The sequence below is a fragment of the Sebastes fasciatus genome, chromosome 6, assembly GCF_043250625.1.
Source record: "Sebastes fasciatus isolate fSebFas1 chromosome 6, fSebFas1.pri, whole genome shotgun sequence".
Taxonomy (NCBI): domain Eukaryota; kingdom Metazoa; phylum Chordata; class Actinopteri; order Perciformes; family Sebastidae; genus Sebastes; species Sebastes fasciatus.
Genome location: NC_133800.1, coordinates 35,603,370 through 35,631,101, shown reverse-complemented (window position 1 = coordinate 35,631,101; position 27,732 = coordinate 35,603,370). Strand labels below are relative to the sequence as shown.

At 43.1% G+C, this 27,732-nt stretch overlaps 1 protein-coding gene and 1 long non-coding RNA gene across 2 annotated transcripts in view; both read left to right on the top strand.

The window, feature by feature from the left end:
* LOC141769980 (uncharacterized) overlaps nt 1–27,732 on the top strand; it is a 195,931-nt gene that overhangs the window by 62,450 nt on the left and 105,749 nt on the right. The window lies entirely within an intron of this gene.
* On the top strand, nt 13,746–18,276 carry LOC141770115 (natterin-3-like). The gene is made up of 2 exons (XM_074639776.1): nt 13,746–13,773; nt 17,333–18,276. Exons 1-2 carry the CDS (start codon nt 13,746–13,748, stop codon nt 18,274–18,276), a joined length of 972 nt encoding a protein of 323 aa, XP_074495877.1.

Genomic DNA, 27,732 nt, shown 5'->3' with positions numbered 1-27,732 from the left:
AGTAAGTTCAGAGAAAACAGAAGTTGATCAGGCTACTGCTTCTCCTAGTATATATGATGCCTTTTACACCACATGAGATCTTGGCATTCAATCCCGTCAATGTGAACATTTTATGACCCAAAACAAAAGAAGAAATGTACTGTATAAAAACAAAACACAAAACTCATTTCTATACCTCTTCTGCCCTGTTTAAAACAAGGTGAGTAAGGACTGTGACCTACTGTTAAACCTGTCTACAATACCCCGTGTGAAAGGTTTTTGCGCCATGTTCTCTATCAGGCGATTGACTGCTTTGACAACCCTGCCTGTACGTGTTCTGACTACGTGCCTGTCAGGCCCTGAACCTTGTGTAGGTATCTGTCTATCAGTCACTGTTGTGGGTGAGGTGATGTTACAGGGTTCTGGCTCATCTAGGTCAGAAACGGTGGCTAAAGGGTCAACATCAGTGTCAGTCATGTATGGCTCAGGGAGCTCACTGGAACCGGGCAAGTCTCTCACAGGTAAGGTTTCCTCTCTTTCTTCCTTGTTTCCACCACCATTGGCAGGATCAGACTGGGGCCTTACAAGTGGCAGGTGATCAGAGTCTCTAGGTGGGGAGTATGACATCTCAACCTCCATTCCTGACTCTCTATCATCTCCCAAAGACTCACAGTCAACATCAGATGATGTGCATATCCATGAGTGGGTACGGTCCTCAGAAGCTTCGACCGCCAGGCCACTCAAAGTATCAATGGACGGAGACTGAAACTCGCTCTCCTCGTCTGAAGCACCTGAATCCAGCTCCCCACTGATTTGTTCTGGGATTGGTAGGAAGCTCACATCCAATATCAAATTCCGGTGTACAACTTTGGTTTTCCCGCCATCGTCCGCAACTTTATAGATGTGAGTCTGAGGTTTCCGATCCATGACAGTGTAGATAGTGGGTTCCCATTTATCTGCCAACTTCCTCTTTCCTCTTTCCCCTTTATTTGCGAGCAGAACTCTGTCACCAACATTCAGGCAAGTGCCACGGACTCTCTTGTTGTAACCATCAGCTTGATGCTGCTGCTCTTTCCTTGCATGCTGCTGAGCAATGCCAGCGGCTTCATGGAGGCTTGCCGTCAGTTTCTCGGCGTAGGTCTTGTAGTCAACCACGACTGTGTCTTTCAGGACCTGCTTGAAGACCACATCCACCGGAAGTCTGGGGACCCGACCATACATTAAGTAGAATGGGGCGTATCCAGTTGTTTCATGGATGGTGGCGTTGTAAGCAAAGGTCAAGGTTTGTATCTGTTGTGCCCAGTGTTGTTTTGCTGCTAATGGTAAGGCACGCAACATACTGCCAAGTGTCCTATTAAACCTCTCAGTTTGCCCATTTCCCATGGGATGGTATGCAGTTGTGTGTGACTTTGCGATCCCTGTGAGGCTGAGGAGTTCTGCTAGGAGTTTACTTTCGAAATTGGCTCCCTGATCTGAATGGATTCGCTGTGGAAAACCATATATGCAGAACACATTATCCCACAACTTCTTCGCAACTTGCTTTGCAGTCTGGTTTACACAAGGGAACGCGTGAGCCAACTTTGTAAAGTGGTCAGTTATGACCAAGACATCAACTGATCTTTGTTTGTTATCCTCAGCGCTCCAGAAATCTATGCATACCAACTCCATGGGTGCAGAAGTGCGAATGCTCTCCAAGGGAGCTCGGGCAGCTGGTTCAGGAGTCTTTGCTAGGATACATCGTTGGCAGCATTTCACATATTCCTTTATGTCTCTTTCCATTTGCGGCCAGAAAAAGCGTTGTCTGGCAAGGTGTAGGGTTCTGGCTTGCCCTTGATGCCCTGCAAGGTCATGCACACCAGAAAGGGCATTGACCTTCAAACTGGCGGGTAAGACAAACTGGTACCTTTTCTGCCTGGTTAAAGAGTCTTTGGTAATCCTATAGAGGACTCCATCTTGGACTTTCATCCGATGCCACTGCTTGCATAGCATCTGTGCTCTTGGACTTAGCCTACATCTCTCTCTTCTAGATGGCAGCTTACCCCGCTCCACAAACAGCCGGACCTCCCCAATGTCTGGATCCTGTTGCTGGCCGTGCCGAAGCTCATCAATAGAGAAGGCTGGAAGGGTGTCTTGTTCTGAGTGTGCCACCTGGGGCAGAACCTGGAGGAACTGAACTGCTCTTGACTCTGCAGCTTTCTCCCACTCAATGTGAGCTTCACAGATGGACTTAACATCAGCGGAATCCTGATTTCCAGGTGGCTTGTGCTGTAGCGCATCTGTGATCACACAGCCTGAGTTATATGCCTGAAGACATTGGACCTTGCACCGGAAAACATCCTGGACTCCTTCCTCCTTTGTTCCCTCGGCTTCTACCAAAAGGTTCTCATATGGCTCGCTGATCAATCTTTGGCCCACTGACCTAGCAAAAGGGTCTCTACTTAAGGCATCTGCCACAATGTTTTTCACCCCAGGTATATGTTTAAGATCGAACATGTATGGGGACAGCTTGGCCACCCACCGCTGTTCGCAAGCGTCAAGTTTTGGTTTTGTCATTATATAGGTCAATGGATTATTGTCGGTCCACACTGTGAAACAGTGACCCTTCAACCAGTGACTGAATTTTTCACAAACACTCCACTTGAGCGCTAGAAATTCCAGGCGATGGGCGGGATACCTCTTTTGTGAGCCAGTGAGGGTCTTGCTCGCAAAAGCAATCGGACGGGCTTTGGTTTCACCTTCTGGTAACTGTGACAAAACGGCCCCGAGGCCATCAAGAGAAGCGTCGATGGATAGGATCAGTGGTTTGGAGAAATCCGGGTGAGCGAGGACTGCACAGTTCAGAAGCTTCTCCTTGAGGCTGAGGAAGGCAGAGTCACAGTCATCAGTCCAGTCTGCAGGTGTGAGCTTTCTGAAGACACCGGGATTCTGGTTTAACTTTCTAACCTTCCCTCTCCGTTTTTGACCAGCTGTAAGGGCAAACAGAGGCTTTGCTGTGGCGGAGCAGTTGGGCATAAAGTGCTGATAGTAGAACACCATTCCCAAAAATGACTTTACTCTCCGAACTGAAGGTGTGCAGCCGTCATCCTCCATTAAATCCTTCTTTGACATTTTGACGATAACTTCAACTTTCTCTGGGTCAACAGCTACCCCATCACCGTCAATAATGTGTCCGAGGAATTTCACGGACCGCTGCAACAGGTGGCATTTTTTTGGACTCAGCTTCAGGTTGTGCTCTCTCAGCCTCTGAAAAACAACCTCCAGCCTATTGAGGGCTTCTTGCTCAGATGGGGCAAAGACCAGGAGGTCGTCAAGATAGCACAGCAAGCTACTGAAGTTTAGATCACCAAAAATGCTCAGCATCATTCTCATGAAAGATGCGGGACTGTTACAAAGTCCCTGGGGCATTCTGTTGTACTCATGTAAGCCCAGGGGTGTTGTGAAGGCGGTGAATTTCTTGTCTTCCTCGTGCATGGTCAGGTTGTAAAAACCTGATGTTAGGTCCATGGTGCTGAAGACAGTGTTTCCGCCAAGAGCCGCCAAGCAGTCCGACTGATGAGGCAGGGGATGAGCATCTTTGATGGTCCTTGCATTCAGCCACCGGAAGTCTGTGCATATCCTGAGGTCACCATTTTTTTTCCAGACCATCACGAGTGGGGATGCATATTCGCTCATTGACTTCCGAATGATTCCCTGCTCTTCCATCTCAGTGAGGACCTGGCGCAGCTTTTGGTAGTGAGCTGGAGGCACTCTGCGATATGGAAGACGGAAAGGACGGTCATCTGTAAGCCGGATCCTATGCACAAAGCCCTTGGCTTCTCCACAATCTAGATGGTGTTTTGAAAACACATCCTGGTACTGTTCCATCATTTCCACCAGTTGGATCTTGGTGGAAGAGCTCACTTGGCAATTATCGATGTTGACATCCCCCAGGCCAACATTCTGCAGTCTCTGTTTCAGGTCAGTATTATCAGCGTGTTTGTCATGAGTCACTTTATCTGCGTCATTTTCTTTCTCACAGGAGCCTTGGGGCAGTGTGAAATCTTCAACTGCAACGCAGGGAGAAACATCTGCCAGCTTGCAGTTTCTTTTCAGGGTGAGTGGCTTTTCTGTGTAATTGGTGACCTTCATGGGAACCCAGCCATCTCCCCACAAAGGTGTGACCACTCTGCCAACCATGATACCCCGAGGGATGCACTTGGAAGAGGTAGGTTCCACCACTACTGTGCTCCCAGGTGACATAGGGACATTACTTGGCAACTTGCCCCATAGCAGGTATTCTTGTTTGGGGAGTAGAGTCACTGCTTGGGTTAGCTTAACTGTACCCACCTTGTCTGGTACATCAGCCCCGTTCCACCTTGTGAGACCAGCCATCATCTCCAGAAACTGCTCGCACTCAGAGGACCCCTGTACATTGCATGAGACGAGTTTCCAGTAGTTTTCGTCATTTTTCAGCTGACTCATCACATATTTCAACATGTTGGTGCCTATGATGATGTCGTCCTTCTGACCAGCAACCACCAGGACCGGGACCATGCACTTTACCCCATACAGACCCAGCTCCATATCATATATGCACTTGGGGCTCACCTGTAGTCCTCCACAGCCAACAAGAATAATGCGCTGTGTCGGCTCTTGCCGCTGTGTCAAAACGTTCTCTGATAGGAGTCTTTGCTCTGCTTCTTCGCTTATTGTACAAGCCATTGATCCCGTATCAAGCAATCCTTGCAACTGAGCAGAATCACTGATCATCACTGGTGCATGGAATAACTCGTCAAATGGCTCAACTTTGTGTATATTCTGAATGATTACTGTGCAATCCTCTGGCATTGCTTTGCAGACATTTGCATACACCTCTTTCAAATCCTCATTTCCTTCAAGGGTTGGTCCTTTAACGCCCACACGTCCCCTCGCCAAATGTGAGCTGTCTAGTTTAAACCTGCTCCACCTTGCTCATTTCTGGGCTGTGTTTGGACAGGTTGTGACGTGGCATTATTTCTTGACTTTCGTTGGTGGCATTCTCTCCTCCAATGGCCAGGCTTGAAACAGCTCATGCAGAGATTTTCCTGCCTGCAGTGCATAGTTGTTGAGTGGTCACCGGACTGGCAAACCTTGCATCTCCTTTGAGTAAAATTTGCTTGCTCCCCAATAGGTGGTGTAACTACTGCTGACTGAGCCTTCTGCTCCAGCACGCGGTCCAGCAAGCTGATGAGGGACTGAATGCAGACACTCTCTGCCTGAGAAGAGGATGAGGGCCCCATTGCATTCTGGTCGCAGGTAAGCTCCCTGGCATTATCAGTAGCTACAGCCTCCATTGCTGAAGTCTGGGCATGTGCACCAACCTGCTTTGGTTGTGGAGGCCGACATGTTTTACCTTGAGACTTGGTCCTAGCCTCTCTCTGGTTTTCAGTGAGGCGCTCCTGGATCTCATCTGCTGTCCATTTCTCTGCTGTTTTAAACTTCAGAACACTTGAAAGTGCAGGGTCGGGGCAGTGTTTCACAAACATCATTGTGACTTCATGAGAGGGATCTTCAATATTCCGTCCCTGCCTCCTCAGACACTCATCTGCCACATCCACAGCTTTATTCAAGCGGATCCAATAGTCCATTGGGCTTTCTCCGGCCAAAGGGAGAGTGTTATAAAAATCTGCCAAAGGCATCGAAGAATATGTTACCTCACTAAAATGTTGTTTGAGTATATCAAAGACAAGCTTGGAGTCTTCAGCAGGCCTTAAAGATGGAATGCTGCGCAGGGTGACCTTGACAACATCTCTAGCTTTTCCCATCAATCTTGAAATTATTTCTTGGGAATGCTCATGAGGCGGGACACCCCTCTTATTTAGGTAAGCATCCATGATTTCCTCCCATTCATGTACTGTGTGTTTGTCGGTTCCATCACCCCTGAAGTGTGGTGGCTCCTTCACATCTGACTGCATCACTAACTTCACCCCAGTCATGTTTAACTCAGAGAGACCCGGGCCCGTGTTCAAACTAGGTGCATGAGTAGTTCGATCTTCTTGGCTACCTGCAGTTTTCTGCATCTGGCTTGCAATACTCTCTCCAATTTGGTTGGCTAACTGTGTTATGAGATCCCCTATGTCTGGATAACTCATGTCTGGACTAGGCATGTGCTGTCTGGGAGAAAGTACATCGGTGTGCATGTGAGTGGAAGAGAATGCAGGGTGGCCTACTACACTAGCACCCCTTACTGAAGTTGATTCTACTTCACCAAAAAGCTTGCCCCGCCCGGAGCTTACTGCCCCAGCACCCCTAACTGGAGTTGAGTATACGTCTCCCAAAAGCTTGCCCCGTCTGAAGCTTACTGAACCAGTACCCCCATCATGGCCAAATGGTATCTTAACATTTTTACCATCAGTCATCTTAGCTAGGTTTGTTATCTCTTAACCAAAGCTAATAAGAGGTAAGTGAATACTCAACATACACAAAAAAAACAGGATAAAAATGAACTTGTGAAGACTAAAGCACCAACAACACTTAACACTCACAATATATGCAGTATTTGTCACAGCATTAATGTCTCTGAAGTGTGTTAGTACTTGTTACAGCATCAGTGTCCTTGAAATGTTAATACTTGCTGCAGCAACCACCGGCGATCACGCTGACGATGATCTGAAGCGGAGAAATCCGGGTCACGGCACCAATGTAGCCGGAACGGTCTGCAGGTCCCGACCACACTGCGTTGTGTTCTGGTGCACAATCAGACGCTGGACACTGGCATGTCTTGTTGAACTCAGGTTTATTCCTGTTTTGAGCCCAGAGAGAGCAAAATGCTGTCATATGGGTTTTATCCTCATAGAAAAACACCTCTCGCAGTCAGGTTCAGTGCAGACTCATTATAAACATGAAAATAACTCAAAACATGTAAATCAAATAAGACACAATAAAAAAAATATTTTACAGACCCCTATGGCTGTCATGAAAATTACACTGTACCACAATCACCTCACACAATATACTTAAAATGAATACTATAATTACTGAACACGGTAATGGGAGTACAACACATATACACATACCTGTTTTGAGCCCAGAGAGAGCAAAATGCTGTCATATGGGTTTTATCCTCATAGAAAAACACCTAACATGAGAAAAGGACAAGCTTACATGTGGATCCCACGGGAAGATAAAACGGCGACACCAGCACACACACATGTTTAGCTAGTGAGCTTACCCTCTCAAAACTCACTTTACAAGTAAAAAGCACGACAGAAAATGACCCAGTTCGTCTGTCCTAATGATACTATGCAAGAGTAAACTGCTCTGTGTAATTAAATCAACATTAAAACATTAGAATTCACACTTTACATCGCGCCACTTTAGATACATACCTCTCGCAGTCAGGTTCAGTGCAGACTGACGAGAGAGCGGAGGAGACGCAGTACGTCTGCTAACAACCACCAGAGGGCGCTGTAGCACAAACTAAAACAGTACTCCCAATACCAAGGATAAACTTAGGAACAACACAACAAGTGAGGGATTTTGGTGAAATTAATACATATTGCAATAAAACACATAACATAAGAAATAAAAATTACAAATATTATTTACTGTCACTTCTTCTATCTGTTACACAAACAGAGCTAATGCTAGCTAGTTCTGCCACCACATTGACTGCAAACAACCTAAATTGCTAAGAAGTGAAAGTCAATTGTTCGTTCCATTGCAACATCAGCGCCCAGCAGCAGAGTTACGCTTCCACCATTTTGGACCGAAAGCAACTACCGGACGCCAGTACAACGTAGAAGAGGGTCCAATAGACCACAGACCATGGATGTAGAAGATGTGTGTCCTGGTCTTTTGCCCTGCATGTTAGTAAATATCCTACAACTCCATTCAATTCTGTTGATGTCGTGCTACTAGCACTACTAGCTACTGGCCGATAGCCGGTTGTTTGGGAACAGAGACGTTAATACGTCCACCACGGTACAGGCTTATACCATACAGTCCATGGGTGTATTAGAAGATAATAAAAGTGATGAATTACAACCAATATATCCATTATTACAGCCACATACAGCTAGCAGGAAGCTGGTAGAACCTCATATGTCATATGAGCGTGCAGGGCGGTGCGGTCCCGTGGGTCTGATGCACGTTCTTTATGGCGAGGAAAATAACTCTGGATTCAGCTGTTAGTTCATTTTACAACTTTAGGACATAATGATTTAAATGAGGGCTATTTAAGAGTTCCTACTGGCAAGTTGATTTACCTAAAAAAAAATGATTCTCTGATTTACAGACGTATCTTTATACACCCATGGACACAGACTCATTGGCGTTTTCAGTCCAAAATGGCGGCAGCGCTACCGCAGTGCCATCTAGCGGCTGTTGTTGAAAAAGCACCAGAGTTTCATCTCTTTGCTTCTTTACTCTTTGTTAACTGTTACATACGTGTTGCTAACTGTTAGTTCTCTGTGTTCAGGGTCTACGTAAGCGTGAGTTGCTTCGGGAGGTTTTACTGGGGCTGTTAATCGATTCAAATATTTAATCGTATGATTGTCCGTAGTTGATAGCAAATTAATCGCACTCTTTTTTATCTGTTCAAAATGTACCTTAAAGGGAGATTTACTGCATTTAGCATAAAACAATATGCTCAGATCATAACATGGCAAACTGCAGCCCAACAGACAACAACAGCTGTCAGTGTGTCAGTGTGCTGACTTGACTATGACTTGCCCCCAAACTGCATGTGATTATCATAAAGTGGGCATGTCTGTAAAGAGGAGACTCGTGGGTACCCATAGAACCCATTTACATTCACTGATCTGGAGGTCAGAGGTCAAGGGACCCCTTTGAACATGGACATGACAGTTTTTCCTTGCCAAAATTTAACATAAGTTCAGAGCGTTATTTAACCTCCTTCCTGACAAGCTAGTATGACATGGTTGTTACCAATGAATTCATTTGTTTTTTTAGTTTCATATAATACCAGTATCTGCACTCTAGCACAAAAGCTGTTTTGTCTCATGGGTCTGTCTCTGATCTGTTATTTTTAATTTGACCGACAGTCATTACTGCTACAGTACCTGTTGACCAAGGCTACAGCTGTCCTCTATACATACAGACATATAAGGGTGTCACGATCATTTTTTTGGCCACGATCACGATCAGAGTCCTTTTATCATTCGCTATCTGCTGATAGAGTCCCGTAAAGGAACAAAACTGAATTATTAACCTGATTAAAAAATAGCATGTAACAATAAGATGTTATATTACTAAAGTTAGTTTCATGTTAGCAGCACTAAAGCATGTTAAATTAACTACTTAATTAAAAAATAACATCAGCTGTTTTAAAATAATGTCCTATTATTATTAACATGTACCGTCAGCAGCCAGACTGATCATGTCTGTACCTGAACACACACTCACCGTCAGTTTATTTCAAGATAGACAAGCAAATGTACACGGTATGATAACCTTCAGTTTCAATACTGCGGTATAACGTCACAGCTCTGCTCCCTGCATCTAATTACTTTCAAACTGTGATAACGTTTCAATGGTCCATTATGTTGTGAACTCTGCAGTCCTGTTTTGACCTGTGCAAACAGAGCTAATGCTAGCTAGCTCTGCTACCACATTAACTGCAAACAACGTAAATTGCTAAGAAGTGAAAGTCAATTGTTCGTTCCATTGCAACATCAGCACCCAGCAGCAGAGCTACGCTTCCACCATTTTGGACCGAAAGCAACTACCGGACGCCAGTACAACGTAGAAGAAGGTCCAATAGACCACAGACCATGGATGTAGAAGAGGGTCCAATAGACCACAGACCATGGATGTAGAAGAGGGTCCAATAGACCACAGACCATGGATGTAGAAGAGGGTCTACTAGACCACAGACCATGGATGTAGAAGAGGGTCCAATAGACCACAGACCATGGATGTAGAAGAGGGTCCAATAGACCACAGACCATGGATGTAGAAGAGGGTCCAATAGACCACAGACCATGGATGTAGAAGAGGGTCCAATAGACCACAGACCATGGATGTAGAAGAGGTTGTGTCCTGTGCTTTTGCCCTGCATGTTAGTAAATATCCTACAACTCCATTAAATTCTGTTGATGTCGTGCTACTAGCACTACTAGCTACTGGCCGATAGCCGGTTGTTTGGGAACAGAGACGTTAATACGTCCACCACGGTACAGGCTTATACCATACAGTCCATGGGTGTATTAGAAGATAATAAAAGTGATGAATTACAACCAATATATCCATTATTACAGCCACATACAGCTAGCAGGAAGCTGGTAGAACCCCATATGTCATATGAGCGTGCAGGGCGGTGCGGTCCCGTGGGTCTGATGCACGTTCTTTATGGCGAGGAAAATAACTCTGGATTCAGCTGTTAGTTCATTTTACAACTTTAGGACATAATGATTTAAATGAGGGCTATTTAAGAGTTCCTACTGGGAAGTTGATTTACCTAAAAAAAAATGATTCTCTGATTTACAGACGTATCTTTATACACCCATGGACACAGACTCATTGGCGTTTTCAGTCCAAAATGGCGGCAGCGCTACCGCAGTGCCATCTAGCGGCTGTTGTTGAAAAAGCACCAGAGTTTCATCTCTTTGCTTCTTTACTCTTTGTTAACTGTTACATACGTGTTGCTAACTGTTAGTTCTCTGTGTTCAGGGTCTACGTAAGCGTGAGTTGCTTCGGGAGGTTTTACTAGGGCTGTTAATCGATTCAAATATTTAATCGTATGATTGTCCGTAGTTGATTGCAAATTAATCGCACTCTTTTTTATTTGTTCAAAATGTACCTTAAAGGGAGATTTACTGCATTTAGCATAAAACAATATGCTCAGATCATAACATGGCAAACTGCAGCCTAACAGGCAACAACAGCTGTCAGTGTGTCAGTGTGCTGACTTGACTATGACTTGCCCCAAACTGCATGTGATTATCATAAAGTGGGCATGTCTGTAAAGGGGAGACTCGTGGGTACCCATAGAACCCATTTACATTCACTGATCTGGAGGTCAGAGGTCAAGGGACCCCTTCGAAAATGGACATGACAGTTTTTCCTTGCCAAAATTTAACATAAGTTCAGAGCGTTATTTAACCTCCTTCTTGACAAGCTAGTATGACATGGTTGTTACCAATGAATTCATTTGTTTTTTTTAGTTTCATATAATACCAGTATCTGCACTCTAGCACAAAAGCTGTTTTGTCTCATGGGTCTGTCTCTGATCTGTTATTTTTAATTTGACCGACAGTCATTACTGCTACAGTACCTGTTGACCAAGGCTACAGCTGTCCTCTATACATACAGACATATAAGGGTGTCCCGATCATTTTCTTGACCCGATCACGATCAGAGTCCTTTTATCATTCGCTATCTGCTGATAGAGTCCCTTAAAGGAACAAAACTGAATTATTAACCTGATTAAAAAATAGCATGTAACAATAAGATGTTATATTACTAAAGTTAGTTTCATGTTAGCAGCACTATAGCATGTTAAATTAACTACTTAATTAAAAAATAACATCAGCTGTGAGCTTTTAAAATAATGTCCTATTATTATTAACATGTACCGTCAGCAGCCAGACTGATCATGTCTGTACCTTAACACACACTCACTGTCAGTTTATTTCAAGATAGACATACAAATGTACACGGTATGATAACCTTCAGTTTTAATACTGCGGTATAACGTCACAGCCCTGCTCCCTGCATCTAATTACTTTCAAACTGTGATAACGTTTCAATGGTCCATTATGTTGTGAACGCTGCAGTCCTGTTTTGACCTGTGCAAACAGAGCTAATGCTAGCTAGTTCTGCCACCACATTGACTGCAAACAACGTAAATTGCTAAGAAGTGAAAGTCAATTGTTCGTTCCATTTTAACATCAGCGCCCAACAGCAGAGTTACGCTTCCACCATTTTGGACTGAAAGCGACAACCGGACGGCAATAAAACATCCGCCTACAAAGTGCCGTACAAAAGTAAAACTAAATTATTTCTATTCTATTGTCATATTTAATGACTTTACCAACATGGCCTGTGTTGAATAATACAAATATTATAAATATGCATACTATTATAACTATTTACTTACGCTCTTAAAGTGAGCCTAGGACATAAATGGAAGTTAGAAAAATCCAGCACACAGATTTTGAGAGCAATCTCAATCTCAATAGCAGGACAGACTAGAGGAGCATGTCTAAATAGGGCAAAACACACATAATAGAGTAAAAATGGATCATTCTACAACATGACTAACTACCTTCATTCTAATGCATATCAAACATTTTCAGATGTATAACACGATGTAATTTTGCTATGAGAATCAAATACACTGTAAATAAGACAACATGGCTCTTACAGATGTTATAATAATAATCATCCAGTGTATCGAGTGGTAGAGGTCCCGGGTTCAAATCCCGGATGAGCCCCCAATTTGTCACAACCTGGCTCTCAAAGCCATGACAAATAGGGAGACACACCGTGGATCTTACAGATGTTACAATAATCATCATCCAGTGTAGTCGTACCATTGCAATTCCTGTAGAGACTCCATAAATGAGGCGCACCGCCGCTCAAAGCACCATCGTTGCCATCCTCCACCAAAACCTGCAGACAGACACAGCTGTTGGATTAAATAACCTCTATTGAGTTGAGCAGAAACACCCTACAACGGCACGATATGGTCTGTGTACAGTCCACTTACATAGGAAGAAATTAAGGAAGTTCAACAGTGGGTGTAAGATACAGTAAGACAACTCATTATAGTTTCATATAATGAGGAAGTAATAAACTTCTTCAAGTCGACTCCAAACCAGGTGACAAATTGAGGACATAAAAGAGCAAAATCTCTGTTACTTACCCACCAGTTTGTAGCATTAAACCAACCTTAAAATCCAGCCTTGGTGAAAATATCAAAACATCAAATGTTGAGCTACTGACACAGCTAAAAGTGTCAAAGTGTTTGTTTTAACAAACATGAGCACAGAAAAACACAACTGTGATCATTGAATTGTCTGTTTATGAATCTGAGATACTTCAAATTTCAAGTAGTGTTGAAATAATTGCTTTTAATTAGGTGAGTGGCAGTTAATTTCTTGCATTAGTAAGTTCACTTTCTACTTGGCAAACAAATAGCCACACCACAGATAGAGCCTGTGGGAAACAGTATCAGTTAAAAAAGCACAAAGCACCGAAAGAGCCCTTCAGCTGGCTCATTGACTGTAATGTTATTTCACCTCAACAAAACATAAATGTGGAGAAAAGTAATTCTTTAACTTTATCTACACAACTGCCATGTCTTCATCTCCATCAAAGTCTTGGGGTGCCCAAAGTGAAATGATTTCAGCAATACAACTTGCGGATTTTGACTGTGGATGTTTTTTTCAAGTACAGTAGTACCTCTCTCTGTGTTATCACCAGTTATCTCTAACAATGACTCATCACGTTCAGACCCTTCAGACACACACAGGTGATTCTGATTAGCTGATTAAGGCCTAGTCCACATGCACACAGGTATTTTTGTAAACATTGTTTTTCCTCCTTCATTCTCAAAAACAAATCTCTGACGAGACCAAAATGCAAAAACACAATTGATGCGCTGTCACACACGCAAATTTGATTATTGCATTTTAATTTTATTTTTGCTCATATAACACATACATATGTGGGAAATCATGACGCTATTGTAGAATTACAATTTCATTTTCAAGTTTACATTATCATTTGAATAAAGTCCCCTTCCATAGGGATTGAGTATGCAATGTCCACCATCAGGAAACATGAATGACATCACCAGGGAGAACGGAGGTAACTGGAGGAACAAGAATGAAGATAAAAATCCCCAGACCTGAGCTTCCCCGCCCATCTCCCTACCTTTACCTGATTTCATCATCAGCCTCTACAGTACTTATACCAGCCTCTTTCTGCTATCTGTCACCAGTTTCGTGGAACCTGGTCACCTGTCACCTACCTACCTGCCAGCCTGCCAGCCTGCCAGCCTGACCCTCTGCCTGATCCCTGGACTTCTGAACCTTGTGAGTTGTTGCAACTTACCCATACATTAACTGAACTGATCATGTCTGCTTTTGTCTGTGTTTGGGTCTTTCCCTTGTTGCCTTGCACACGCCAGCACACATCAGTAGTGATAACAGATTTTCTCTCAAAAACTTTAAACTCAATTTTTTTTACTTTATCTTCATTCATGTTATGTTTTTGATTAAAATATACATTTTTAAAAAGTGTCTAACCTACCTGCTGTGTCTACACTGACCAATAAACCTATAATATTATGATTATTATTATTATTATTATTATTATTATTATTATACTGATACATTCCCAAACTTCCCGACTGCAAAAAATGATTTTCCATGAGCAGACAATCTAAAGATGCTCATCTTTCACATGATCAAAGTCTTGTTTTTCTGTGCTCATGTTCTTTAAAACAAACACTGCCTTTTAGCTGTCTGAGTAGCTCAACATTTGATGATCTGATATTTTAAATAACAATGCTTCTGTTGTGTGTTTCATCTGCAGCTGAAGCTGAGTGTTGCTGACGATGGCTAAACCAGGTAAAGTGAAGCTGCCGTCACAGTATGATATTTCCATGCTGCTGTTTCTTTTCGTCATTTAAAATGGGATGAATAGAAATTGCTTATTACAAAAAACTATAACAAGCAAAAAATCCTATGGAACTAGAAGAGTGACAGTAAATGTTGGCATTGAAAACAGAACTTGAACTGAAAAAGGAAAGATTGGAATTGAAGAAGTTCCAGTGAAAAATAAAACACAAGCATTAAAAAAATACTTGATATTATTTTGATTAAGTTTAACAAGACTTATTGTGTGAATACTGTAATACAGCGTTCACAGTATGTTATCCAAATCTTTATTATTCTGCTTCTTCTTCTATTTCTTCCGTACGTTTTTTGGACTCTAACTACTTCTGCATACTTTCAGCTACAGAAACTGTTCAACTATCAAAATATTCATCTCTTTAAGGACATCAGTGCTTACATTCACAAACTAATAGTTAGCTAAATGATATGCTCCTAAGTAACACAGTTACTAGTTATCTTGACATGCAAACCAGGGGTGTAATGATTCATCTACTACATCGATGTATCGATTTATATTCCTACGATCCAACTACATCGACAGGTACTCAACAAGTTGTCCTTAACGGGGATGTATATCGACCTATAATCAATTGGCAAAGTAAATTATTGATTGCATCGATACTAAGAATTTACACCTTGTATATAAGCACGTCAAACGTAATATGAATGTATTTTTTTCATAGTTTTGATAGTAAATAAATGTAAAATGTTACTCCGGTTCACTCTCCCTGTGTAGCGGCAGGCTGATAGAGAGGAAGAGCCAGACAAGTGAGAGATATTCAAGCCGGGTTTAAGGTCGAGTGTGTGGAAACAGTTTGACTTTTGCATAAAGGGAGATGTCCTAAATCACCCGCTGTTTGCAGAATATGCAAAGGCCAGATAAATAAAACGGAACCACGACCAATCTTTCCACGCACCTACTGTGACACCAGTATTATTGCTCTACCATTTATATTGAAAAGGAGAACAGAAGCAGGTGCTTAAACTACGGTGACCAGACGTCCCGGTTTGTCCGGGACTGTCCCGGTTTGTCCGGGACTGTCCCGGTTTCAAGTTAGGTGTCACGAGTCCAGACAAATATCTGTCAAACAGTCGCATGTCCCAGTTTTCAACAGTCACTAACTAATTGTCCCGGTTTTCGCAAGAATCAAAATAACAATATTATGCTTACATAGACGTTTATCATGTTCCACTCATTAATTAATTTATGCGCACGAGATAAGAGCCAGCACAGCGCATCGCTGCTGTCTTTAACTATATAGTGATGTTGTCTGGCAACAATTACGCACAGACACGTCTGATCCGCTGGTTACATTTTGTGCAGTTTTGAACCACAGAGTCCTCCGTGCTTATGAGCACATCAAACGTGTTGTTTTGATTAATTATACACAGTTCCTTCTGCGCATCAACAGGCATTTCGCTCCTCTCATAACTCCCTCAGGACCGGCCGTTCATGTCAGTCTTTCACCCGGTGTCTCCATCCTGGACAAAATGTCTGAGCTCCACAATTTAATTATAATAGCCTGAGGCTGAGCCGAGCAACATGATGTGATCAAAATGGTTCAGGTTCAAAACTAAAGTTGAAAAATAATGTATGTAGTCCCAGACAACAATATGCTTCCTCTGAGAGAAACTCTCTACAGGACTCCCAAACTGTCAGTAGGTCATGAGGGGGATAGCCCTGTGATTAAAGGGGGAGAAAGTAATGAATGTGATACAGTAAGTCATAATTGTCACAGCCGCTAATGCACCCCCTATAATAATGCCTTCTTTTTCATCCCACCCTATGCTCAAATGCGCTACAGGTGCACCATGTTAGCCATTGTGTGAGCGCATGAACGTGTGTGCGCACGATGGCTAGATTAAACCACTGTTCATTCGACCTGAAGAGAAGTTGGTTGCATTTTATTTTTTGTTAAATATTATTGCTCTACCTTTTGCTTTGAAAATGAGAACATCATTTAACTTGAATTTGATCTTTTGTTAAATATTGCACTGTCTTTTGTATGAGTTATATGTATTTGCCATTAATCGTTGTGTTTACTTATTTATATCCATAATTAATTTATCCCTGATTCCCTTACAAGAAAAACTTTGAGGAATCCTGACCTGCATTGTGCAGTATCAGCTATTTATTTCACACTGATAGAATTTTTGGCAAAAAAGGTATTGTGTCGATTTCAAGTCATTGAATTGAATCGTATCATATCGTATTGCTCTATATGAGCCAATATCGTCCTTGAACCGTATCGGAATCATGGAAAATTATAATAACGCATCGTTGTAAAAACGTATCACCGTTACACCCCTAATGCTAAACATTGCAGCTTATGTTAGAGCAGTTGAACACACAGTTGAGTCCATTCCTAACACTTTTTCCAAACTCTTTAAATGAGTTTTACGGTGTATGCACAACGCTTCAACATGTGGAGAAATCCAGAGCTTGACAGACCTCCATGCCTAGTTACGGTTGCTAAGCTATGATTGGACAATCACTGTTTGGGCGAGGGGTTAAGCTATGGTCAGTTTGGCTTCTTCTAAAATTCATGACAATTTGATAAGTGATTTAAAAATAATTTTGAGATAAATGTTTTGCTTTTCGCTCTCCATTGGCCAGTTTTTGTTTTGCCCTATAAAGCATTTATTTCAAGCTTGTCTATTTTCAAAAAGCTTTGGGAATACATCGATTTATTAGTGATGTCATTTGGTTTATACTTAACATTGTTCCTATCTGTGCTTTCTCAAAGTGACCCTTGAAGAAACCAACCTGGAATGGCAGACCTTTAACGGCTCTATTCCCAACGGAGCAGTTTCAATCTACAACGGATACGAACAACGCACCGACTACGTTGCCAAACATGGGATTGAGGCCGGCTTCTTCTGCCCTTCCCTGGATTCTTACTGCCACTACGCCTATGGAGACAAAGAGCATCGTGTCTCCCAATTTCAGATCCTGGTGAACAAAGACGACTTTGAGTCTTTGAAGTGGAAGAATGGCTCCTACGGTTCAGTGCCTGCAAATGCAGTATACACATCCCCCAATGACATGTATGTTGGGAAGAACGAGTATGGTCTTGGGAAGGTGCATGTTAAAAATGAGGCCTTCTTCCTTCCCTGGGGAGGTAAAGAGTATTGGTACAAGAACTACCAGGTTCTGACCTTTAACTCAGATGTAATCAGCGAGCACATTTCTGATGTCAAGTATAAAACTGATAATCTTAATATCATTAAGTATCCTCCAGAGATCTTGAAAAATTCTACAGTCATCAACAAAAGCGACCATCCAGTGACACAGACAGCCACCCTCTCAGAGGCAACCGTAGAAGAGCAAAGGTGGGACACCAGCTTTTCCATAACAGCGGGCGTCACGACTAGCATCACTGCCGGAATCCCAGATATTGCCTCTGCAACTGTTGGGTTTAGTGTGGAGACAACCCTCCAGTTCTCGAAGGGGACCACTCATAAAAAGTCAACCACCCACTCTGTTGCTGTTGAGTGCACAGTCCCACCACACCACTCCTGCAAAGTCAATATGGTGGCTCATAAGTACGGGGCAGACATCCCTTACACTGCACGCCTCAAACGCACCTACAGGAACGGGGAGACCAAGTGGACGTCCATCACCGGGACCTACAAAGGCGTCCAAGTGGGAGAAGTCTTGGCTGTGGTGGATCCCTGTCAATCTCTGTAGGCCCTCTCCCTGAAAGCATAATGGAAGAGGCTCCATGAGTTACAGTACCTGACATATTGTATGTTGGATACCCGTAATGAAAACCTAAAAAAAAATAAGTTTTATTTTTGCTTTAATTTGGCATTTAATGATTTCTTCAGTTTTTCAACAAATTGTTTACCAGGCACCAAATGTATTTTTGAGGTTTCACCTATAATGTCAGAGACACACACCCCTAAAACCTACCCTAATTCAGAGTTTAACCAATTAATTAATTAGTTTAATTGACTAACCAATTGAAAATTACAGAAATACTTGGAAACATTGTTGTGAAACTGGTGACTCAGTATGATTTCCTTTCTTCTATTGAGCTTAGAGTGATTTAGTCTCAGATATGATTTTATTCCACATATATAATCCCATATGTCTTTGTGCTCATTTAATAGTGATAACAAGTATTTGATTTTCTTTCATTCTTCAATATGTAATCCTGTGTGCTTTTATATTCACTGGTTGGTAAAAATATGTAAGAAAGTTTTCTTTGCTAAAGGTCTTATGATCTAATAGTTTGTTGATGTTTAGGTTGTTAACCATACATGGATCTGGAGTAAAAAAGTATAAATGAAGGGAGACAACAGATTATAGGAGGCTTTTTTGACTCTGAGGATATTTTTGACTTTTTCTTTTGGGCATTTTGAAGCTTTTGGGGATCTTTTGAGATTTTACTGGGTGTTTTGGTTCCTTTTCGTATCATTCAATTCATGTAACTTGTAATCTTCATATTATCTTTAAAAACCAATAAAACTGGATTGTATTCTGTACATTCCAACCAAAGTCTTGTCTTGCTCATCTCTGAGGGTGTCTGCTTGGTGTCCTTAAGGTAAGGTAAGAGAGCCCTTCCCCTGGGATAGGCTGGCAGTTAAAATGTAATTGTTATGAATTACAATAGCAAAGCTGAATACTTGCTAAGGTTTAAGTTGTGTTGTTTCCTTTGTCTTGACTTGCTAAACGGGGTTAGCTTGGTTTGTTTGATGTCCTACTGATTGAGTTGTGTTTTATGTTGCTTATGTTATCAAGGCTTAAACATAGTTGTGTGTTTTAGTGTACATTAGGTGTTAGATTGGCATCCAAATTAGGGGTGATGGGGCCAGGGTCCTGAAGCTGCCCTTCATAAACGAGCGAGGTTCCCTACCGACATAGGGTCCCTCCTCCAGGATGGACTTTAAAAACTCCAGGAGTACTTCCAGTCTCCCAACACCTATTGCATACACATTTCTGTAGCCTACTAAAATGCAAGACCTGAAATAAGCAATACATCAGCAGCTGGTGTTTTTAAGCCTTGCTGAACTCCTGCCTCCCTGAGCAGGCTGAGACAGTTGGATAGTAACAGGTTATTGAGTCTCTCTTGCAGTTCTATTGTCTAGTTGAAGTGTGAACATACAAATTTAAGATGATGAGACATAATTTTATTGTTATTCCACAAAAAAAAATCATTAAGAAGAGCACCTTTTTATGGAGCTTGTCTGGGTAGTGGAAAGTTATGTAACAGGTATGTCACCAGTTCTGCTGCATAATTAGGAAATGAATGTTAGTATTTTAGGGGAAGGCAATAAATAACGAAAATAACACATTTTAAGTTGCCCAACTGGCCATCTGCCTACTTGCTGCATATATCAAATGAAACTTTGCAGATTTTTCTTATAGTGAGTGAAGTATTAGTGCTGGATCATCCAAATTCTATCAAAAGTTTGGTGTGCAACGATGTTCATGGCGGGCTGTAGCAAGTAGACGTTTGCATGAAGCATAATGGGATTGAACATCATAGAATGAAGCTCGTCAGTAAAAACTTCCTTCATGTCTTCATCTGAATTTGAAATAGCACAACAATATGTTATCAGAAAAATAAAATTACAGTTGATTGATTTTATATAAAATAAAATTAATCTAATGTTAATTAAATTATTTAAACTGAATGTAAAAAGAAATGCTTTGTACTTTTAATTCTACCTGCAATCAGTTGATAGACAATACAAAAAAAATCATATCAAATATAAAATCAAATAAATAAATTTGACTTATTTCATAATATTTTCCTGCCTTTTGTCAGTTTTGGGGCTAAATACATATGGCATCAAAAAGTGTTACAAATAAAGAAGCTGTGTTAAAAAGGTATGACGCCTATGAGAATATACAGTGTTAGGGAATAAAACAGGTTTCTATTTGCTTTATAACTTAGAATTATTTCTATATTTTGAGAAAAATTGGACAAAGTTTCTCAGTTAGTTGTCAGCCACAGCTCTTCAGGTTAAGTGAGTGAGTTTTGTAGTAATGTATCTCCATTTAACTAATCTCTGCAGATGCTCATGAAGCAGCTGAAATATCAAATAAATCCAGTAGATGGCACTGAATGAAAACTTACTGATCTATTGAGCAGGTATGCTGAAACATCAGCACACTGTCTGCTTTACACTTAGTTTGAAATACAAAAATAAACGTTTTGTTAATTACTACACACGGTGTACCCCTTACACACACTCACTTATGTCTTTTTTTCAAGATAGATATGCAAATGTACACGGTATAATAATCTTCAGTTTAAATACTGCGGTATAACGTCACAGTCCTGCTCCCTGCATCTAAATACTTTCAAACTGTGATAACGTTTCAATGGTCCATTATGTTGTGAACTCTGCAGTCCTGTTTTGACCTGTGCAAATGTAGCCGGAACGGTCTGCAGGTCCCGACCACACTGCGTTGTGTTCTGGTGCACAATCAGACGCTGGACACTGGCATGTCTTGTTGAACTCAGGTTTATTCCTGTTTTGAGCCCAGAGAGAGCAAAATGCTGTCATATGGGTTTTATCCTCATAGAAAAACACCTCTCGCAGTCAGGTTCAGTGCAGACTCATTATAAACATGAAAATAACTCAAAACATGTAAATCAAATAAGACACAATAAAAAAAATATTTTACAGACCCCTATGGCTGTCATGAAAATTACACTGTACCACAATCACCTCACACAATATACTTAAAATGAATACTATAATTACTGAACACGGTAATGGGAGTACAACACATATACACATACCTGTTTTGAGCCCAGAGAGAGCAAAATGCTGTCATATGGGTTTTATCCTCATAGAAAAACACCTAACATGAGAAAAGGACAAGCTTACATGTGGATCCCACGGGAAGATAAAACGGCGACACCAGCACACACACATGTTTAGCTAGTGAGCTTAGCCTCTCAAAACTCACTTTACAAGTAAAAAGCACGACAGAAAATGACCCAGTTCGTCTGTCCTAATGATACTATGCAAGAGTAAACTGCTCTGTGTAATTAAATCAACATTAAAACATTAGAATTCACACTTTACATCGCGCTACTTTAGATACATACCTCTCGCAGTCAGGTTCAGTGCAGACTGACGAGAGAGCGGAGGAGACGCAGTACGTCTGCTAACAACCACCAGAGGGCGCTGTAGCACAAACTAAAACAGTACTCCCAATACCAAGGATAAACTTAGGAACAACACAACAAGTGAGGGATTTTGGTGAAATTAATACATATTGCAATAAAACACATAACATAAGAAATAAAAATTACAAATATTATTTACTGTCACTTCTTCTATCTGTTACATTCACCCCTCTTTAATTTCGCCAAATCCCGAAAACATACAGAGGGTTGTGCAAGATAAATAAATCAATTTTACAAAGCACAATTTTCACATTCTTTCGGTCCAAGATAACCCTGGGAATCTAATTCCCCACACAGCATATTAGCTACTTGCTAAGTAAGTTCAGAGAAAACAGAAGTTGATCAGGCTACTGCTTCTCCTAGTATATATGATGCCTTTTACACCACATGAGATCTTGGCATTCAATCCCGTCAATGTGAACATTTTATGACCCAAAACAAAAGAAGAAATGTACTGTATAAAAACAAAACACAAAACTCATTTCTATACCTCTTCTGCCCTGTTTAAAACAAGGTGAGTAAGGACTGTGACCTACTGTTAAACCTGTCTACAATACCCCGTGTGAAAGGTTTTTGCGCCATGTTCTCTATCAGGCGATTGACTGCTTTGACAACCCTGCCTGTACGTGTTCTGACTACGTGCCTGTCAGGCCCTGAACCTTGTGTAGGTATCTGTCTATCAGTCACTGTTGTGGGTGAGGTGATGTTACAGGGTTCTGGCTCATCTAGGTCAGAAACGGTGGCTAAAGGGTCAACATCAGTGTCAGTCATGTATGGCTCGGGGAGCTCACTGGAACCGGGCAAGTCTCTCACAGGTAAGGTTTCCTCTCTTTCTTCCTTGTTTCCACCACCATTGGCAGGATCAGACTGGGGCCTTACAAGTGGCAGGTGATCAGAGTCTCTAGGTGGGGAGTATGACATCTCAACCTCCATTCCTGACTCTCTATCATCTCCCAAAGACTCACAGTCAACATCAGATGATGTGCATATCCATGAGTGGGTACGGTCCTCAGAAGCTTCGACCGCCAGGCCACTCAAAGTATCAATGGACGGAGACTGAAACTCGCTCTCCTCGTCTGAAGCACCTGAATCCAGCTCCCCACTGATTTGTTCTGGGATTGGTAGGAAGCTCACATCCAATATCAAATTCCGGTGTACAACTTTGGTTTTCCCGCCATCGTCCGCAACTTTATAGATGTGAGTCTGAGGTTTCCGATCCATGACAGTGTAGATAGTGGGTTCCCATTTATCTGCCAACTTCCTCTTTCCTCTTTCCCCTTTATTTGCGAGCAGAACTCTGTCACCAACATTCAGGCAAGTGCCACGGACTCTCTTGTTGTAACCATCAGCTTGATGCTGCTGCTCTTTCCTTGCATGCTGCTGAGCAATGCCAGCGGCTTCATGGAGGCTTGCCGTCAGTTTCTCGGCGTAGGTCTTGTAGTCAACCACGACTGTGTCTTTCAGGACCTGCTTGAAGACCACATCCACCGGAAGTCTGGGGACCCGACCATACATTAAGTAGAATGGGGCGTATCCAGTTGTTTCATGGATGGTGGCGTTGTAAGCAAAGGTCAAGGTTTGTATCTGTTGTGCCCAGTGTTGTTTTGCTGCTAATGGTAAGGCACGCAACATACTGCCAAGTGTCCTATTAAACCTCTCAGTTTGCCCATTTCCCATGGGATGGTATGCAGTTGTGTGTGACTTTGCGATCCCTGTGAGGCTGAGGAGTTCTGCTAGGAGTTTACTTTCGAAATTGGCTCCCTGATCTGAATGGATTCGCTGTGGAAAACCATATATGCAGAACACATTATCCCACAACTTCTTCGCAACTTGCTTTGCAGTCTGGTTTACACAAGGGAACGCGTGAGCCAACTTTGTAAAGTGGTCAGTTATGACCAAGACATCAACTGATCTTTGTTTGTTATCCTCAGCGCTCCAGAAATCTATGCATACCAACTCCATGGGTGCAGAAGTGCGAATGCTCTCCAAGGGAGCTCGGGCAGCTGGTTCAGGAGTCTTTGCTAGGATACATCGTTGGCAGCATTTCACATATTCCTTTATGTCTCTTTCCATTTGCGGCCAGAAAAAGCGTTGTCTGGCAAGGTGTAGGGTTCTGGCTTGCCCTTGATGCCCTGCAAGGTCATGCACACCAGAAAGGGCATTGACCTTCAAACTGGCGGGTAAGACAAACTGGTACCTTTTCTGCCTGGTTAAAGAGTCTTTGGTAATCCTATAGAGGACTCCATCTTGGACTTTCATCCGATGCCACTGCTTGCATAGCATCTGTGCTCTTGGACTTAGCCTACATCTCTCTCTTCTAGATGGCAGCTTACCCCGCTCCACAAACAGCCGGACCTCCCCAATGTCTGGATCCTGTTGCTGGCCGTGCCGAAGCTCATCAATAGAGAAGGCTGGAAGGGTGTCTTGTTCTGAGTGTGCCACCTGGGGCAGAACCTGGAGGAACTGAACTGCTCTTGACTCTGCAGCTTTCTCCCACTCAATGTGAGCTTCACAGATGGACTTAACATCAGCGGAATCCTGATTTCCAGGTGGCTTGTGCTGTAGCGCATCTGTGATCACACAGCCTGAGTTATATGCCTGAAGACATTGGACCTTGCACCGGAAAACATCCTGGACTCCTTCCTCCTTTGTTCCCTCGGCTTCTACCAAAAGGTTCTCATATGGCTCGCTGATCAATCTTTGGCCCACTGACCTAGCAAAAGGGTCTCTACTTAAGGCATCTGCCACAATGTTTTTCACCCCAGGTATATGTTTAAGATCGAACATGTATGGGGACAGCTTGGCCACCCACCGCTGTTCGCAAGCGTCAAGTTTTGGTTTTGTCATTATATAGGTCAATGGATTATTGTCGGTCCACACTGTGAAACAGTGACCCTTCAACCAGTGACTGAATTTTTCACAAACACTCCACTTGAGCGCTAGAAATTCCAGGCGATGGGCGGGATACCTCTTTTGTGAGCCAGTGAGGGTCTTGCTCGCAAAAGCAATCGGACGGGCTTTGGTTTCACCTTCTGGTAACTGTGACAAAACGGCCCCGAGGCCATCAAGAGAAGCGTCGATGGATAGGATCAGTGGTTTGGAGAAATCCGGGTGAGCGAGGACTGCACAGTTCAGAAGCTTCTCCTTGAGGCTGAGGAAGGCAGAGTCACAGTCATCAGTCCAGTCTGCAGGTGTGAGCTTTCTGAAGACACCGGGATTCTGGTTTAACTTTCTAACCTTCCCTCTCCGTTTTTGACCAGCTGTAAGGGCAAACAGAGGCTTTGCTGTGGCGGAGCAGTTGGGCATAAAGTGCTGATAGTAGAACACCATTCCCAAAAATGACTTTACTCTCCGAACTGAAGGTGTGCAGCCGTCATCCTCCATTAAATCCTTCTTTGACATTTTGACGATAACTTCAACTTTCTCTGGGTCAACAGCTACCCCATCACCGTCAATAATGTGTCCGAGGAATTTCACGGACCGCTGCAACAGGTGGCATTTTTTTGGACTCAGCTTCAGGTTGTGCTCTCTCAGCCTCTGAAAAACAACCTCCAGCCTATTGAGGGCTTCTTGCTCAGATGGGGCAAAGACCAGGAGGTCGTCAAGATAGCACAGCAAGCTACTGAAGTTTAGATCACCAAAAATGCTCAGCATCATTCTCATGAAAGATGCGGGACTGTTACAAAGTCCCTGGGGCATTCTGTTGTACTCATGTAAGCCCAGGGGTGTTGTGAAGGCGGTGAATTTCTTGTCTTCCTCGTGCATGGTCAGGTTGTAAAAACCTGATGTTAGGTCCATGGTGCTGAAGACAGTGTTTCCGCCAAGAGCCGCCAAGCAGTCCGACTGATGAGGCAGGGGATGAGCATCTTTGATGGTCCTTGCATTCAGCCACCGGAAGTCTGTGCATATCCTGAGGTCACCATTTTTTTTCCAGACCATCACGAGTGGGGATGCATATTCGCTCATTGACTTCCGAATGATTCCCTGCTCTTCCATCTCAGTGAGGACCTGGCGCAGCTTTTGGTAGTGAGCTGGAGGCACTCTGCGATATGGAAGACGGAAAGGACGGTCATCTGTAAGCCGGATCCTATGCACAAAGCCCTTGGCTTCTCCACAATCTAGATGGTGTTTTGAAAACACATCCTGGTACTGTTCCATCATTTCCACCAGTTGGATCTTGGTGGAAGAGCTCACTTGGCAATTATCGATGTTGACATCCCCCAGGCCAACATTCTGCAGTCTCTGTTTCAGGTCAGTATTATCAGCGTGTTTGTCATGAGTCACTTTATCTGCGTCATTTTCTTTCTCACAGGAGCCTTGGGGCAGTGTGAAATCTTCAACTGCAACGCAGGGAGAAACATCTGCCAGCTTGCAGTTTCTTTTCAGGGTGAGTGGCTTTTCTGTGTAATTGGTGACCTTCATGGGAACCCAGCCATCTCCCCACAAAGGTGTGACCACTCTGCCAACCATGATACCCCGAGGGATGCACTTGGAAGAGGTAGGTTCCACCACTACTGTGCTCCCAGGTGACATAGGGACATTACTTGGCAACTTGCCCCATAGCAGGTATTCTTGTTTGGGGAGTAGAGTCACTGCTTGGGTTAGCTTAACTGTACCCACCTTGTCTGGTACATCAGCCCCGTTCCACCTTGTGAGACCAGCCATCATCTCCAGAAACTGCTCGCACTCAGAGGACCCCTGTACATTGCATGAGACGAGTTTCCAGTAGTTTTCGTCATTTTTCAGCTGACTCATCACATATTTCAACATGTTGGTGCCTATGATGATGTCGTCCTTCTGACCAGCAACCACCAGGACCGGGACCATGCACTTTACCCCATACAGACCCAGCTCCATATCATATATGCACTTGGGGCTCACCTGTAGTCCTCCACAGCCAACAAGAATAATGCGCTGTGTCGGCTCTTGCCGCTGTGTCAAAACGTTCTCTGATAGGAGTCTTTGCTCTGCTTCTTCGCTTATTGTACAAGCCATTGATCCCGTATCAAGCAATCCTTGCAACTGAGCAGAATCACTGATCATCACTGGTGCATGGAATAACTCGTCAAATGGCTCAACTTTGTGTATATTCTGAATGATTACTGTGCAATCCTCTGGCATTGCTTTGCAGACATTTGCATACACCTCTTTCAAATCCTCATTTCCTTCAAGGGTTGGTCCTTTAACGCCCACACGTCCCCTCGCCAAATGTGAGCTGTCTAGTTTAAACCTGCTCCACCTTGCTCATTTCTGGGCTGTGTTTGGACAGGTTGTGACGTGGCATTATTTCTTGACTTTCGTTGGTGGCATTCTCTCCTCCAATGGCCAGGCTTGAAACAGCTCATGCAGAGATTTTCCTGCCTGCAGTGCATAGTTGTTGAGTGGTCACCGGACTGGCAAACCTTGCATCTCCTTTGAGTAAAATTTGCTTGCTCCCCAATAGGTGGTGTAACTACTGCTGACTGAGCCTTCTGCTCCAGCACGCGGTCCAGCAAGCTGATGAGGGACTGAATGCAGACACTCTCTGCCTGAGAAGAGGATGAGGGCCCCATTGCATTCTGGTCGCAGGTAAGCTCCCTGGCATTATCAGTAGCTACAGCCTCCATTGCTGAAGTCTGGGCATGTGCACCAACCTGCTTTGGTTGTGGAGGCCGACATGTTTTACCTTGAGACTTGGTCCTAGCCTCTCTCTGGTTTTCAGTGAGGCGCTCCTGGATCTCATCTGCTGTCCATTTCTCTGCTGTTTTAAACTTCAGAACACTTGAAAGTGCAGGGTCGGGGCAGTGTTTCACAAACATCATTGTGACTTCATGAGAGGGATCTTCAATATTCCGTCCCTGCCTCCTCAGACACTCATCTGCCACATCCACAGCTTTATTCAAGCGGATCCAATAGTCCATTGGGCTTTCTCCGGCCAAAGGGAGAGTGTTATAAAAATCTGCCATCCATCTTCAACCGCTTATCCGGGATCGGGTCGCGGGGGCAACAGCTCC

Bases quoted from the DNA above. Each gene is read 5' to 3' on its own strand.
- LOC141770115 (XM_074639776.1), top strand. From the start codon at position 13,746: ATGAATGACATCACCAGGGAGAACGGAG. The intron at 13,774-17,332 runs GTAACTGGAGGA...GCTTTCTCAAAG, and splicing joins CATCACCAGGGAGAACGGAG to TGACCCTTGAAGAAACCAAC.